The sequence below is a fragment of the Lupinus angustifolius genome, chromosome LG11 (assembly GCF_001865875.1).
Source record: "Lupinus angustifolius cultivar Tanjil chromosome LG11, LupAngTanjil_v1.0, whole genome shotgun sequence".
NCBI classification, from domain to species: Eukaryota; Viridiplantae; Streptophyta; class Magnoliopsida; order Fabales; family Fabaceae; genus Lupinus; species Lupinus angustifolius.
Genome location: NC_032019.1, coordinates 27,179,120 through 27,196,467, shown reverse-complemented (window position 1 = coordinate 27,196,467; position 17,348 = coordinate 27,179,120). Strand labels below are relative to the sequence as shown.

Below are 17,348 nucleotides of genomic sequence, written 5' to 3'. Positions count from 1 at the left end.
ACAACCTCCAGGCTTCATAACCAATGGAAAGAAGCATCTAGTTTATAAACTAAACAAGGCTTTGTATGGCCTGAAACAAGCACCCATGGCCTAGAACAGAAGAATAGACCCATTCCTAGACAAACTCAGCTTCCAAAAATGTTCAGTTGAGCATGGAGTGTATGTCAAAGAAGGAAGACAAGGAGAGTTGCTAATCATTTGTTTATGTGTTGATGATCTACTTGTAACTGGATCAAATCCAGAAGGAAATGAAGAATTCAAGAGGACTATGAAATCTGAATTTGATATAACTGGCCTAGGGAGGCTAAGCTACTTCCAAAAGTGTTCAGTTGAGCATGGAGTGTATCTCAATATGAACTCTTGCAACACAACAGGCACCCCTACTGAAACCAATCTGAAACTAACAAGAGATGAGGACGGTGAAGCAGTAAATGAGACTATGTTTAAACAAATAGTTGGATAACTAAAGTTCTTATGCAATAGCGGGTCTAGTGAGCAGGTTTATGTGCAAACCAAATAAAATTCCCATGTTGGATGCTAAAAGAATCTTGAGGCACATCAGATTATCGAATCATGTTTCCAACAAGAAAACAGAAACCTACTCTTGAATTACTTGGCTTTGCATATTCAGACTATGGTGGTGATCTAGTTGAAAGGAAGAGCACATCTGGTTACATATTCCTATTGAATGAAGCTCCCATCTCATGGTGCTCCAAGAAGCAAGAAGTCATTGTTTTGTCAATTTGTGAAGCAGAATACATCTCAGGATGTTATGTTGGATGCCAATTTGTATGGTTGGAAGAATTGCTTAAAGAGATGAAAACAAAAGTGAAAATACCTCTACAACTCTTGATAGACAATATCTCATCCATTAATCTATCAAAGAACTCAGTAAGCCATGGTAGAAGCAAGCATATAGAGGTGAGATTCCACTTTCTAAGAAACATGGTGAACAGAGGAAAGCTTGAGGTTGTGCATTGCAAAACTGATATACAACTTGCAGATGGTTTCACTAAGGCATTAAAACCAGAAAGATTTGTGAAGTTAAGGAGAGGAATAGGTGTTGAAACACCTAGATACTTGAATTAGGGGGGAATAGTAGAAATACAAAGTTCAAGTATATAAATGTAAGTTGGTAAAGTTGTTAGGATTTACCAAATGTAGAAGGTAGTTAATTCAAAGTTAGTTGGTAGTTAAAAAGGCTTACTATAAATAGAATGCAATGTATCTTTGTTATAGTTAGTTGAATTCCTCACATTCAATACAATCATTCATTCTCATCCTATACTTTATCTCTTCTTCTACTCTCAGTTTCATTGTCTTCCTTTCTAAAGTTCTAACAACATCAACACTTATTGAAAATTTCTTAATGTCATAGATGAAAATCAAAACTTTTGAACATTTTAAAGTTAATTACAGTAAAGAAAAGTTGTAGACACTAAGATTTTGTTTGGTTGAAGAGTAGAAAACCATAGAGGATAAAGAATGAATAAAGATAGAAATGAGAAAGAAAAATATAAAAAATGAAGTAGATTTTTATATTGTTTGGCATGAGAGAAAGATAAGATAAAGATAAGAGAATTTGTAGATATGGATTATTGAATGAAAAAAAATTCACACACTAAAAAATAAAAAAAATATATTCACAAGCTAAAAATGAAAAAAGTGTGTGTAAAAATAAATAATAATATTATATAAAGTGGTTAAAGTGTTGATTTTGTCATTTCACGCTTCCTCATGAAGAAATCCACTTTCTCTACAAATTCTCTCCTCTCAAGTTGTTTCCTCTCTTTCTCTATTCAACCAAAGCAAGGTTACAATAAAATACAGGAGCACATCTGTTGTCTCATAGCTGTGTGTTACTCCATATGTCAGAAGATGTGATTGACCAGAAAAATATTTGATAATTACAATTTTAACTTAAATATATTTTTTCGACAAATTAGAGTTAATGATACATGAAGTTGTACAAAAAGTGGAACAACATGTCCCTAAAATACGATCAACTTTTTAGGAGAAAGAGCTTTAATAATCCATTTCTTTCTTTTTTGTTATCATGTGTTGAATTAAAGCCTTTAACTTGCAGATAAAATTAGCTTGGGCGCATAGTGTTTCCATGTAGTAGTCTTTGCCTTTAAGCAACTACTGAAGCATAATAGGTTAACCCTTTGCCAAGCAATCTTTTTCTGCTGATTATAACAAACCAAATATTCTTTTATTTCCATTCAAGTCATTCTACTAACTTTATTCCTCGCATGAATTAAGCTAAAGCCCTTGTTGCTCCCTTATATAATAAACACACCAAAAAATTCACATTGAACTCAACCAACCCAAAACACCACAACTAGTGCAATAAAGTACCAATCTTCATAACCATTCATTCATTCACTTTGAAGAAAATGCCTTCACCAGTAAAACCAAGTCACCATGCATCTGCTGAAGGTGAAAAGCATAAGCAACAACTAGGTAAAGAGATAAGGGACATGGTCTTTGCCATCACTCATGGTGTCACAGGTTTTCAGAAGCAAGGCTCAACAAACCAGCATTTGGAGAATGATGATGAACATGGCTTGAGCATGATCACCCTTGCAGGAACCAACAATGGTGCAACAATGAGAAGTGAAATAGATGAAAAATATGGTAACTCTTCTCATGATGATGATGATGATGAGGTTGAAGCATTGAACACCTATGTTAATAGCAATTTTCAGGCCATTAACAACTCAATCATGCTTGGTGGTAGTTACAGTGCCAATGATCCTGGTGTGCATATGGATATCTCAGATTTCTTCACTGAGCCTCAAAGCCACCATCATAAGGCAGAAAAGCAAGGAAAGAAGAAAGAGAAAGAAGCTTCTAAGTCTTAAAATCATTCACTACATTCTGATTAAGATCAGTGTAGGTGCTGGCTAATAACAGTGGAGTGCAAAAGAATAAATGCAATATACACCATTTCATGATTAGGTTTTGTTGTGTAATTGTTTAAAACCATTTTTAAAGTGTGTTTGAATGATCATGTTTTTGGAATGTGTTTCATACTTTCATGTTTTGTATTTGTACTTTGTTAAAGCATCTTGAATGCAAAGAGTATAGAAGTTGATGATTTGATTATAAATGATGAATAATAATAATTGTCGCTCTGATACCATATTAAGAATCAAAAAGCAAGAAGTAGATGTGAAATTCATTCTTTGAATTGAATGAATGAATTGAATTTTGAATAGTTAAAATGAAATCTTTTTATAAAAGGAAGAAAAAACTAACTACTTTAACATTTAAACTAACTAACCAACTAACCTCTTTTACTACTAGAAACTAATAACTTGGGCTAAAATGGCAGAAGTGCATCCAAAATAGCCATGTTGTTTGGAATGTTAACTACCTTATTGTAGTAAGAAATATTGGTGATGAAATTGTATGGATTACTCAGGTCTAATGAAATTGGCATGCAAGCCCTAAGGGTGCATACACTCTCATTCTTTCAATAGCTCCTCAACTATGACCTTTGTTTTGTAATAAAAAGAACCCATGAAAATGGGTTTGTGTTCCTCCTTAAAACCAATGCTAGAACCTTCTGAATGAGCCGCAGAAGCTATGAGAAGGGATAATTAATTGCTATGATACCATTTTAATTTCTTGGTAATTCAACAAGAAAGAAAAGAAGAAAATTGAAAGAGCAAAAGGAGAAGAAAATCTATTGAACTTTCATTATTGGAATTAACTTTGCACAAAGGCAAAGTGTAGAGAATTTATACAATGGAGAAATTAGTAATTGCTTGAAACCCAAGTTACCATTTAAAGTAAAACTAATCCTAATTACCATAACTAAAAACTATTTAAGAATGAGTCATCTTTAGTAACCCTTATGCTAGAATGTATAAAACATTGGGAGGGTTGTATGTTGAGTCAAGCATCAAATTTAATAGGTACCTTATTTTATCATTGCAATTCATATAAACGGCTAATCAAAAGATAGAACAATGTTTGGTTCTTGATAAACTAGAGTTTAGTTGCCACGGTCAGCAATATGAGTAAAACCATGAGTAATCAAGCTTCAATTCATTCGAGTGACACATGATCGGAGGGACAATCACACACTCCGAAAGAGATTAGTTCCTTACTCATAAGATGAGGGGATAGTCTTGGTAGTACCAAAAAAACTTCACTTCCTAGTTAGTATCAGGTTGGAAACTGATTGAGATCCACATATAGGTGCTGACCAAAAACAGTGGAGTGCCAAAGAATTAATACAATATACACCATTGCATGATTTGAATCTCTTGTGTAACTGTTTAACAAACTGGTTAATCATTTTTAAGTATGTTGTTTCAATAACTGACCTAGGCTTTGATGGTTTTTCATGGTTAGTAAGTGGTGCCATATTATGAGAGTTCTATGCACTATTTAATCATTCCTACTAGTAATACTGGTTTGTGCAGAATTTGTCTTATTGGTGTTAAAGTTTCATCTCAAAATCAATCGCTAATGAGATTAGTAGCCGAACAGGTATTTAAACAATGCCTAAGAGAATAAAACAGACAATGTTAGACTTATTTCTTAACATGCCTCCTTCCTTTTAGTCATTGGATCTTGTTGCGGGTGTTGAGGCTCTTCATTTGGAGAACATCCAACATTTATCTGTATTTGCTTTGATGCCTCAGCAGGTCTGCATAAATCCTGGAAATTTCTCTGCTTGTGAACCAAACGTGCATTTAGTAGGCTTCAAAAACATATTGTTATTCGTAATTTGGATGAATATCTCATTCATATCTTTGATGTGGTCTCTAGTTGAGGTGGATTTGACAATCATATCATTTATGTAAACTTCCGGGATCGATTTGATTTTCGAATACCAGTACCCACACATGTTTTAAATTATGGACACAATTACGATTGCAGGTATATTGCCTTTGTCATAATTGAGGAGAACTATAAGCTTAAAACATTAGCAAAACCTTCTGAAATCACAAAATAAGGGCAACAATTACAGTTGCATATAGTAAAACCTGTAGGCATTTAATAATAATAAATAAATTTCTCTATTGAAGATTAAATAGCCAAATTGAAGATTTAACAAGACATTAACTCCAAGATATAGGTTGTGTACATTTGTTCTATTGTTAAATCTACTCAGTGCCCTTTTTACAGCACTTTCCATATCCATTCCTCTGTGATTCTTATCTTTTTTGGAAATTTAGGAACTTGATGCCATATGCAAATACAAAAAGGAAGAGAAGGGCAAAAGCAATGTGAGTAACTGCAACAACTCCAAGGAAGCCATGTTCAAAACCCAAGTGCCTCTCAAGGTATTCTTTTACTGTCATTGGTTTATAACCAAGAACCTCTATTGGATCATTCTTGTCACCCACCAAAGATGTCACCAGGCCATTTAGAGTCCAAGACACAGGAGATGCCCAATAATACCACCTCCACCATATTGGAATTTGCTGCAAATGTCAAAAGCAATTCATGGTTTTAGAACATGGTATTAAATTATGGAGTTAGATTAGAGAAGTATTATTTAAACAATTGTTTTAATACAACTTCTCGCGATACTTGATAGTTTATACGTGAAGTGCGTGTGCATTATCATTGTCTCGAGAAGTTGTCAAAATCAATTGTTCAAATCACGCTTTCGTATAAATAATCAAAAGTATTTTCAAATGAGTGACTCTGGTTGCCGACAATGATCCATGGATTGGACCCCAACCAGGAAGCAGTCTGAAGTATTCCTATCTACCCCGGGTGATTATTTACTGGATGAGTACTTCTAGTCAATACTAGCCAGTGCTAAACAAGACTTCTATCCTTTCTAATTTTGAGAGATTGTGAAACACTCTCCATTAATTGAATAGTGCAAGCTAATATGCACTATCCATTTTGTTAATCCCAGGGTACAAATGAACATTGCTATGATACACATACCATTTTTACTATGATAAAACCAGAGAACAGGTTCCAGAAACTGATGAAGAAAGACATAACAATTGCAGCAACTTGATGGCTTGGAGTCAGAGCTACAGTCATCATTCCATAAAGTGTGAAGTACAAAAAGCACATGAATATGAAGTAATAGAACCACAAGAAATTGTCAACACGTGGTTCGAAACCAATCATCCAGTACAGGATAATGCTATAAGCCAGACTCTGGATGGCAACATATATTACTTCAATTGCTACCTGCAAGGTAATAGTTACTTAATGAATTTTTTTATTTTGCTAAGTTTGTCTGTTAAACGGTTTTATCTTGCTCGAAGTGAAGAGATCAACTTGTTTTACCTGACCAAATGCATAAGGCAGTTCTGAGTACATTCCGGCTGCTCTTTCACGGTAGAAAACTGTTCTTTCTGTTGCAACAACAGGTTGCACGGTGCTAGTGTTGGAGGTTCCAAGGAAAATAACAGCTGCATACATAGCTCCAAGGAGATTCAACAGGTCTTGTTCATTTTCCCTGCAAACATAATATTTCGTCGGCACCTAGTGTATACAATTTTGACTCAAATAATATTTTTCATGAACACGCTGATAAAGAAATTGCGGATTGCATTTTTTCAGATAAGGAAAGGAAGAGTTCTTATTTAGGCATGCAGCTAAAAAGATTACCAAAATGATTCTTTTTAATCCTTCTATTTTCTTAATTTATCAAGGATGATGTTTACTGTTTCTATATATTCTAGCTAAGGATGATTATATCCAAATAACTTCAAGACTTACGTCTTATCTCCTTTATTCCAGAATATTAGTCCAAAGAAGACACCAATAACTATTGTGATGAAGAATCTGATGGCATTATACTCTGGATTCCTCCAATATGAGCGGCGCTGTTTCCAGAAGCAAGCTTTGCATTGAGTAACAAAGGATTGGGAGTACTTATCTGGAAAGTAAAGTTCCTTTGTTCCAGGTACTGGTGTGCTTAGTTCCTTAATAAGTTCTTGATTCTTTCTGGAAAAGTGTTGTAAAAGTCAGGACAAGTAAATATTCATAAACAATTTCAGATAAAATGGGTAAAAATAAGCAGGTTGATCTCTGGGAATATGACTGAGTGGCCTTACAGGTAAAGATCTGACTTGGTGTATAATTCAGCAAAGTCTATATCAAGCTGAGATTCAAATTCTGGAGTAGTGATATCCAACATCCATGTGGCCGGATTATATCCCTCTTTAATCTTAGGAACTCCCGTAATAGCCTGAAAAATATTATACACATTTAGTAAGAATACTGGCATCTTAATGATTCAAGAATTCATACATTATTCAGGTAGAAAATTTACTTCAAAGTACTCTATAAGGTTCTGAGAATTTCGACCAAGGGGACCGCCATATATCACTTGTCCACCTTTCTTCATCAAAAGCAGCTGAAGGCAAGATGTAATTGAAGAGTGAGTATGGTGCCTTCAAAGCTTTTTTAAACGAAAAACAATGTCATTTAAAAATTCTTGTTATTCATATATACCTCATCAAAAGCTTCAAATATGTCAATGCTTGGTTGATGAATTGTGCATACAACAGTTCGCCCCGTATCCACTGTATTTCTGACAGTACGCATAACAACTGCTGCAGCTCTTGCATCAACACCGGTTGTTGGCTCATCCATAAAGATAATGGAAGGATTTGCAACCAATTCTACAGCGATGGTAAGCCTCTTTCTCTGTTCAGTTGTCAAGCCACTTATTCCTGGAAGGCCTACTATAAAACTCCTAAATGGGTGTAGTTCAACCAACTCCATAACCTCCTCAATGAACATCTATAAAATAGAAAGTAGAGTAGTAAAATTTAAGTACAATTCTGAAGAAACCTCTTGATCTGGTGTTTTGCTTTGTCAAGTTTTCTTCATCTTTCTTTCTTTTATGAGGATTCGTTGTTATTTTTCATAAATAAAAATGAGAGTTCTTTATCATCTTGCCATGTATTTCCTTTCTCTTCACCGATTTTTTTTTTCCGGAAAGAGAAACTGTAATGCTAAAGATCATAAACTATATTTTATAATCAATTACAACAAAATAAAACAATTGTAGAATTGTTGGTTATATATCTACTGATAGAAATTACAATGTTGGTTACAACCTTAAGCTAACAAATTTTGAAACCATGATCTCACTATCCATGCTTGTCCGTGAAGCAAAAGAAGGTGCACTAGATCAATAGATCATTGTCAAGATTCAGACCTAGGGGGCAGATACATATTTCAAATAGACAGAGACAAGAATCTGCAAAAGGATGTTTAACATGAGAATTGGTTAGAATAAAACATACCTTCCGTGTTTCTTTCTTAACCTCCCTACCGAGGCGCAGCCAAGAAGAAAACATAAGAGATTCATAGACTGTAACATTTGGAGAATGGATATCATTTTGTTCACAATAGCCACTAATCCGAGCAAAAGTTGCTTGGTTCTTTGGGTAACCAGAAACGCTGATGCTTCCTTCAATATAACCATTAGTTTTTCTTCCTGCAAGCACATCCATCAACGTGGTTTTTCCAGCACCACTTACACCAACTAATGCAGTTAAAATTCCAGGTCTGAAAGCACCATTTATATCTCTTAGTAGTTGGAGTCTACTCTCTTCAACTCCTTTTTTCTTCATTTCCTGATAATAAATCACCGAAATTACATTTTGAACATTTGGAGCTTTGATTCCATAATATAATTTCAAAATAATTTTGAATTTAGTGTTCAAGTTATATGATTTTATTTTAGAAAACAGCTATATGAAAACTAATTTTGATGTTCTTTCAGCAATTAGTTCTTTCCTATGTTCCAAATGTTTTCACCTGTCTTTCAATAATGATCAAAATAAACTGATTATGCACAAGTCATAAATATATGTATGTGTGTGTTTGTATATTCTTTTTATGCCTAATATAGAACTACCATGGAAGTTGAGTTACAATTGTGAGTGCATAAAAAAAGTTCAGATGTTTAGAATAGCCAGAAAAATACAAATGTGAAAGCATATGATATAAAACTTCATTATATAAAATTGTATCAGAAGAGAGTAATACAGGGATGTGATTACAAAGGGTCAATAGGATATTGGAATTTACCATTGGCATATCAATGTAGTAATTCACATTTTCAAAAGCAAGTGACAGAGATGGAAAGGGCAACACCATTCCCCTCTTAGATTTTGCAATCTCTCCTGATTTTATATCAATTCCTGTAATAATTAAAATCATCTTTATGTTATTTCCAAGAGGGATATGAGTAAATTGCACAATGTTAAAACTAAAAATGTAAAGGTCACTTCAGTGTTTCAAGATGTGGTACACTTGAAACAAAGGTAAACTTTTTTCAAGTACAGAAGTTACATTTCTTCTGACTAGAAGCATACCATGATTTATATAATAATTCAACATTATGTTGCTCATGATCTCATCAAGGGTATCTGTTTTACTATTTATATGCAGAGAAAAAGCTAAGGTTACCTTCAAACCATTCAGAAACTGAAACTGAACTCTGCCCTGTAGTTCCTGTTGTCATTTCTTTCATTGAGGATGATGCAGTTATGCCTTTGCTTTTGTCTTTCTCTTCCACTACAATAGATTTAGAATTTCCCAATGCTGCAATTTAATTTAAAACATTATCAGATTGAGTTTTTCAGATGTCACTGTCTGCTATGCAGCAAGACTGGTAGCTTCGCTTTCTCGATTTGGTTATCTTCCCTTCTTGTTATCTTTGTAATTGGTATATTTCTCTCTTCCTCTATACTTATCTTCTCTATTAAAACTTCTACCAAAAAAGGCTTAAGAACAATTTAAGAAACAAAATCTTATAGCTGTGGGTCAAAGAAAGATTAGAATGGAAACTTACGGTTTAAATAAGTTAGAGCCAGAATGAAAGCAACATTGAAAAGTAGAGAAAAGCCTATAAGAGCTCCAATAGATATCCAGTACCAATATTCTTCTGTATACATGCCTCTGGCCCTGAGAAGAGCCTTCCCAACAGTGGGTTCAGGAATTCTTGGATCAGTATTAGGCTGTGAAAAGTGAAGAATCAGCAACAAAATACTAATGAAGCAATGCTATAAATAAATATTGAAGACCAATAATTATCTCCGCATCTATAAGATCTTACAGCACTCCATCTTTTGTCTAGGAACTCATTGATGGTTATTGCATTTTGTCCATACATCATAGGTGATACATAATAGCCCCATATCATCCATGGCTCAATATCATCTGTAAAAGGAGAGAGAGATTACCTTCATTAGATTATATGAAAAAACATTTACTAACATGAAGAATGGAAAATTTCATTTAATACGAATACTTTTATGTGAGTATAGTCATATGGTATAATGAGAAAATGCCAGTGTTACCTCTTGAAACAATAAATCCACTTAGGACAAAAACAAGTAAGATTGCAAGGGAAGCAAGTGTTGTTGCCAAAACTTTTGTTCTTCCAATTGCAGCAAGAAAGCGAAAAAGAGCTAAAGCCATTTGATTCACACAGAAGAATGCCAACAATTGACCAAAAAACCTGTAAGCGGTGTTTGGGTACATCATTGAAAAAAATTTGTTCAACACTAAAACTAAATAACGATAGAAGAGTATACTAATTAACTCATTTCTGTGTTCTTGACAAATACACTTTATACAAATTGCACTTTCTTACCTGCTAGCTGCAGGAGCAAAGCCAATAGTATGATAAGTAAGGATGACCCATAATCCTGACTCCAATAAAGAGATAGGAACTCTGAGGACCCAGATGGGCAACGCAAATGCCCATGCTGGATAAAACATGAAATCTCTTTGCTTGAAGAAAACCGGAAGACTAATAAGAGTCAACGCAAGCTCTGCGGTTCCGTTGAACATTATATTGATGAGACTGAAGAAGAGTGCACCATAATATTTTCCTCCATCTTGAAGTTGACCATGCTTCATTTCTGTTCTTAAAAATACTGTCGTCGTTATTATAGACATGATAGTGATCTGAAAAGTCTTAAATATATATACGAAAGAGTTGCGCTTCATCAACAGCCATTCTCTTGAAAAGCATGCCTTGAAGAGTTCCCATTGTGAGATTCCATACTTTTCTTTAACTAATGCAGCACGATGAGCTTTCGAAGGATCAAACGATACTCGAAGCTCTTCAGAAAGTTGTTGACCGATGCTGAAATTGTTGAAGTGGGCTACAAACTCAGGCACACTGACATATTGGTAAGGTATGTCCCTTCTGAACCAGTACTGTTCTTGGTCCTTTCTGGATGTTACCTCCTGTAGAAAATCTGCAACTCCTTTCCTTTCTGGGCATTTGAAGCCTAAGCTTTCGAAGAAGTCCAGAACACTCTCACGGGGACCTTGATAGACAATCTCACCTTCTGAAAGTAATATTATGTCATCAAAAAGGTTATATGTTTCTGGTGCAGGTTGCAGAAGTGATATTATCATGGTAACATCCATGATATGGACCATCTGCCTCATAAAACTGACAATTTGGAAGGTTGTGGAACTATCCAAACCAGTTGAAATTTCATCCATAAAGAAAGCTTTTGCTGGTCCTACTAGCATCTCACCTGAATTCAGTATATTGAAGTCACTGCTTATGAGTAATGACAAAATAGGTGATTCTGCACAGAAAATGTAAGTTACATACTAAAAGTATTGCTTAACTTGAAATTTCCAGTTCACATACCAGTAGTTAAACGCTTCTTTTGTCCACCAGATATGCCCCTTCTCATTTCATCTCCAACCAAAATATCAGCACATATTTCCATTCCAAGAATCTATTTATTTAGCTCAGTAAATTAGATAAGAAAAAAGTAGCATGTATAGTAAATTCTGTCACAAATCAATGAAAATGGATTTTACCAAACATGTGTACGTTTTATAAAACCATGTACTATAGTTTGAAGGGTGCAACTGCAAATTCTAAACCAGTCCACACTTGCACTTAATGGCACACATAATTTGAATTGGAGACTAAATTGGAAATGAAATAAATTTGCATAGACAAAAGCATCATGTTACTTAAGAAGCAAATGATTAAACAGAAATAGCTGCTCCAAACCTTGAGAATATAATCTGTAACAAGACTTGTTTCTTGACCTTCTATTGCCATGGCTTTCATGAAAGCATCTATCTCAGGATCTGGTTTAATACCATGTACTAGTTCCCTTCTTGACAGTTCTTCTAGTAAATCATACCATGTTCCAACTCCCAAGCAGCGTCCGGCGAAGTCCAGTGTCTCTCTCACTGTCATTTCTCCATGGTGAAGATCATGCTGACTAATATAAGCACATGTTCTTTGAGGAACAAACTCTGATAATTCATGGCCACAGTAAGTCACTCTTCCTGATACCTGTTGATAAATTTTCCAATGCAGAGTTATGTGTTGAAATTTATGTTCTCAAGCATAGTTACATGGTTGTATCATTCACTCACACCATATACTGCATACTGAATTAGTTCATTGTAACGAAAGTCTTGTCATAAATGACTTGTGTACAGTGCACTGATATGCATGATAACTATGTTTTTTAAGTAAATTGTTTAGACTAGGATTGGCCCATATCCAGAATTATGAAGCGTAATCCATTATTAAGTGGCTTGAAATGCAAATAATAGTCGCCATGATTATGAACATGCTGTTAGGAGTCTTAGGACAGAAGGGTAAAAGTGTAAGAGTTCGTTTGCGAGATGGACTTTCGAGACAAAGGAAAGACTTGTGACATGAAATAATGGTTCTGAACTCATCACTTTCCCTTCATTTTCCTCTAAAACTCAACTTACAAACCATCTCTAAAAGGGGTAATTGGTTTGAAGTTGGAAGAATAAAAGGAATGCAGAAACAGATAAAGCTGTAGTTAGAGGGGATCATACAGATAAATAAATAAATAAGGGGGAATGGGAAACCTAAAAGGCTTTGTCCCTTTCTTCTTCATTCTAGTTTCAAGTGTTCCATAAATTAGTTCATTCCCTCTCAGTTTCTATCAATTTTTATTTTCTCTCAGGGTTCCTAACACATACTCATCATCATGACTGTGTCAGTGTATGCTTAGAGGGGAATAAATTCCTTCATTCCCTCTCGATTATGTTTATTAATTCAAAACAAATAATCACTATTTAACAAGTTTTCTATATAGTTCATATATATATTTAATAAAATTCCCAGGTATGTACACTTCTTAAATATGAGATAATTTTGTTTTAGTACCGTAAGGATATCTTCTCACACCCTATGGATAAGAAATTAAATTATTAACCTTTTGATTATCTTGGAATCTAATGGTCTTATGTTATTATATCAACGCTTTATTAATAAATATATAATAATTTGATAATTGAGCTTGCTCAGCCTACAAGGGCTTCAATGTCATTTAACAAATACTTTTAGGAATTATAGTATGTATTAATAAGTATTTTGTACCAATTATTCATATGTTAATAATCTTAATTAACACTAATTCTTAAACAAGTTACACATATAAATAAACAAAAATATATTTACTATGTAAAAAACTTTAGAAGTATGTATAAAAAACTTTACAAAGAGATTGTATAGATATTAAATTCTCATTATACACTTTGATTTGTATCACATTATTTGAAACCAACATTTTAGTACCACCCTTTCAAAAATAAAGAGAAGGGTCTCACGAGTCTCTCTTGCTATTTTATTCCCTTTATTTATTAAAGGAATCATATGAAAGATTGTAATATCAAATAATATAATTAAATAAAAATTAGTATGTCACTTTGTACCATAATATGTTTGCTTGCCCTATTCTGTAAATTATTTTTTAGTCTCAAACTCTTAATTAAAGTTCAAAACATTAGCGAGCAACTTGTAACCAAAGGAAAAAGCATCAGCTACATTTAAATAGTAACTTTTTTGTTGTATAATAATAAATTTATCATTGCTAAAAGAGAGAAAGAGGGTGAGTGACCAACCCTTAGATCTTGGTCCAATTTCCCAGCAAGTGCTTGCAGGAGTGTCGTTTTCCCTGATCCTGGAGGCCCTAGAAGTAAAGCCATTCTAGAAATAGAAAGAAAGACAACAAAAACTAGTTACCAAAATATCAACTCATTTATTCATAAATACAAGTGGTATATTTTTCAGGGTTGGTTTGCGAGTTGAATTTTAAAGGATAATGAAGAGAGAAATATTTGAGTCATAAAATTTACTTGTGAGTGATCTTTTTATTCTACTTTTTTTCACTCCTAAATGCTGTTTTATAAAGTGTAGACATACAATGAGAATTAACATTTCATATCTCATGTACCTTGACGGTTTCACAATTCCACTCACATCTTTGAGAATCTTGATAACCCTTTGCTTGGAAGGTAAAAGTTTGACATATCCCAAAACTCCCTATTAGCCACAACCAGGAATCAGATTCATAAGATAATTGGCCATTATATTTCAAAGAAGGCAGGAAACATGTCACATAAAATATATTCACCTACATATTTGTAAGAAAACTAAAACTAGAATGGAAAAGAAAAAAATGGATGTAAGATTGCTTCATATTGCATCCCCTCTTAAAATGTAAATAATGATTATAGTATTATGCTTCTTTTTATTCTTTCATTGATCAAATGCTAATGGGATTAATTCTAGTTTGATGGCCATAACATGCACTCAGGTGTACCAAAGTTCAGTATATAGAGTTTATTATAAAAAAAATCTTGTAATAATAATATAAAAAATGACGAAACACTGAATTAGGTGTTGTATATCACAATAACACATAGAATCTGGTGTTGTATATAGGAACTAGTACAGCTCACCATGTAACTATGGTTGTGTGAACTATCCGCATCATAAGAGCTGTTTCTTCAAAATTATTTTAATAGAAACTAAATATGTACTTGTAGAAAATAAGTTTTTGTTTGATAAAATATACCTCTACCGTATTCAGGGTAGCATTCAGCAGTGTTGGCAGTGCCCTGGTACCAATATATGCATCCCCTTCAACTGATAAATCTTCAAACCGGACTTCAATCTTGGGAATCTCAATTTCAGCCCTTCAATATACATCAAAAGCCAATTAGTCATTTTCATTCACAAAACCGATAATTTAATCCGATATATCAAATTAAATCAAACATAAAAAAAAATGGTCTTGAATTAGGACTATTAGAGGCTATTTGTGAATTGATTTTTTAGAGGGGAATGAAAAGAAATACGAGATTGGAGAGTCTTATTACAAATGTATTCAATAACTCTTAAACATTTCCCTTTCATTTCTTAACTTCTGAAAACCAATTCACAAACAAATCTTTATTATACTTATCAATATAATATTAAGGGGGTTTCCGAGTCTCTCCAACTATATCGCTATACCGATTTAAAATGCTAATACAAAACCAACACCAAAAGGAAAAAGAAGGGGTAAAAACCTGTCAATCCTGTCCCTAATCTTATGGAGAAACTTCTCATTGTCCTCTTCAGCAATTCTCAGTATAGTCTCAAGTAGATTCTTCTTTTCTTGCACTCCAAGCTTAGTGATATCAACTTCTTGATAGTTAACTTTCCCATCATCTAGAACTTGCCTCAATATTCCTTTCCTCAACCTATCATATGTTGGAAGCCTCTCTATAGCAACCCATTTCAGATTCTCTTCTTCATCAACTTCCCTTATACTTCTCTGAAACAAATCACCCTCTTCTAAGCTTATTGACCTTGAAAGATCCTCTCTAGCCACTAATTCTGCTTCCATAACAGTCAAATCTGGTTTTTCCTTTGGTTCTCCCCTGTGTAGTTCCAAGTGTGAGTGTTTATTTGAGGAACGAAAAATCATATGTGTATTAAATCGCGTACATAATATTGCATTTTCCAGAGTCCTCGCAACGGCATGGCAATTGCATTGCGGTAAATGCAATGGCAACCACAACTTAATACTTCATAAACGTAATGAACCAAAGAACTTGAACATAAAAAATGGATAAATACTCACAAAAATGTATATGTATATGCCTGGAAGTTTCAAGCTTTGTGGAACCAGAAAGCTCCATATCATGAATTGTACTCAACTTTAAATGTACATATTATAATTTGGTGTTATATGTTCTAAGCCAAAATTACAATTTTTTTTGTATAACCAACGCCATCGTCTATAAAGCATCAACAATTCAATAACCTTCACGTGAAATATTCAACACGTATTTGATATTGATACTTTCCGATACTTGATTGATATGTATTCATAGCATATCAAAATTATATTTTAGAAAAATAAATAATTTATAAATCTAATACTTTCTAGATACTTTCTAATACTCTTCAAATATTTTTCCGATACCTCATAGATATCCAAAATATCACACAATATCATGTTAAACGAGAGAAAGACATGACACAATAACTAAGTAGAAGACAGAAACATAACATGCAATCTACTAAGTTGACTTGTAGCAAGAGAAATAAAACAAAATATGTGTATTGCATAGAGAATGAATAAGAAATGCACATGCATAATGTTAATCGTCAATGAATCGGGATTGATCATCTTATGATAATATGAACTTCATTTTGTATTCAGTGATGTCTATAAAATATGTTCCTTATTTGGAAATTCATAATAATAATTATATGTATACTGTGTTTTGTGGATTTTATGTACATATTTTATGTGTACCCTAAACGTATTGTATCCTGCATTTTCAAGAAAATGTGTATCAGCATATTGGATATGATAGTGGATACATGTTATATATGGTATACTTTCGGGTGTCTAGCTGTCTTTCCCAACAAGTGTCGTTCCCAGATATTAAACTCTTTAAATTTTGGTCTATGTGAGGATCTAGTGAAGCCTTACACCACTATACCAATTACTTGGTTGAATTTCACATATGAAAAATGAAAAGATGAGATAGATTTTCACATATGAAAAATGAAAAGATGAGATAGATAATAGTTAGTGAATTATATATGTAATAACTAGGAATCTCTATATTGAGATAACTCACTGATTTTGTGAAAACTCCATAAAGAGAAGTAGGATTGAAGGATGTGAAATAGAAAATCTTGATTTCCCTTTGCAGCAATGTCTTGCCGTCTTGGATGTCTCAAGTGAGAGAAGATAAATTTTTATGTGACACTTATGTGACTATTTTCTTCTTCTGTATCATTTAATAAGTAACGTCTTAGCTATATTATTATTACTTTTTGGCTAACATCAGAGTTCAGTTACCACTGAAGTAGCTGTCTTACTAACTTTGGTTGTCTTGTATCACTGATTCATGTAAAGATTATGGTTATGAATTCCAATATTGAAGAGTTTAGTACTGAAATATGAAACTGTAATCGTATTTTATATTATTTTATTAAAACTAATTTAAATTTGGACCATTAATATTTATTATAGGACACATGTCACATGGCACAACAATATATCTATCATGCA

At 33.5% G+C, this 17,348-nt stretch overlaps 2 protein-coding genes across 3 annotated transcripts; one reads left to right on the top strand and one right to left on the bottom strand.

The window, feature by feature from the left end:
* On the top strand, positions 2,328–4,295 carry LOC109359338. Its single transcript, XM_019603963.1, has 2 exons — positions 2,328–2,936; positions 4,262–4,295. Exon 1 carries the CDS (start codon positions 2,400–2,402, stop codon positions 2,865–2,867), a length of 468 nt encoding a protein of 155 aa, XP_019459508.1. The 5' UTR covers positions 2,328–2,399; the 3' UTR covers positions 2,868–2,936; positions 4,262–4,295.
* LOC109361204 (pleiotropic drug resistance protein 2-like) lies at positions 5,050–16,047 on the bottom strand. 2 transcript variants are annotated; one of them, XM_019606578.1, is made up of 21 exons: positions 15,877–16,047; positions 15,343–15,696; positions 14,847–14,967; positions 14,223–14,311; positions 13,891–13,975; positions 12,008–12,298; positions 11,633–11,723; positions 10,613–11,513; positions 10,317–10,477; positions 10,073–10,176; positions 9,809–9,974; positions 9,424–9,558; positions 9,043–9,155; positions 8,253–8,585; positions 7,453–7,743; positions 7,271–7,354; positions 7,053–7,186; positions 6,715–6,942; positions 6,280–6,451; positions 5,926–6,180; positions 5,050–5,447 (listed from the first exon to the last, which is right to left on the bottom strand). In XM_019606578.1, the coding sequence occupies exons 1-21, from the start codon at positions 15,960–15,962 to the stop codon at positions 5,178–5,180; spliced, it is 4,464 nt and encodes a 1,487-aa protein (XP_019462123.1). In that variant the 5' UTR covers positions 15,963–16,047; the 3' UTR covers positions 5,050–5,177. The 2 variants fall into 2 exon arrangements, with proteins under 2 accessions (XP_019462123.1, XP_019462124.1); XM_019606579.1 differs by having other exon boundaries at positions 5,063–5,447; positions 15,900–16,005.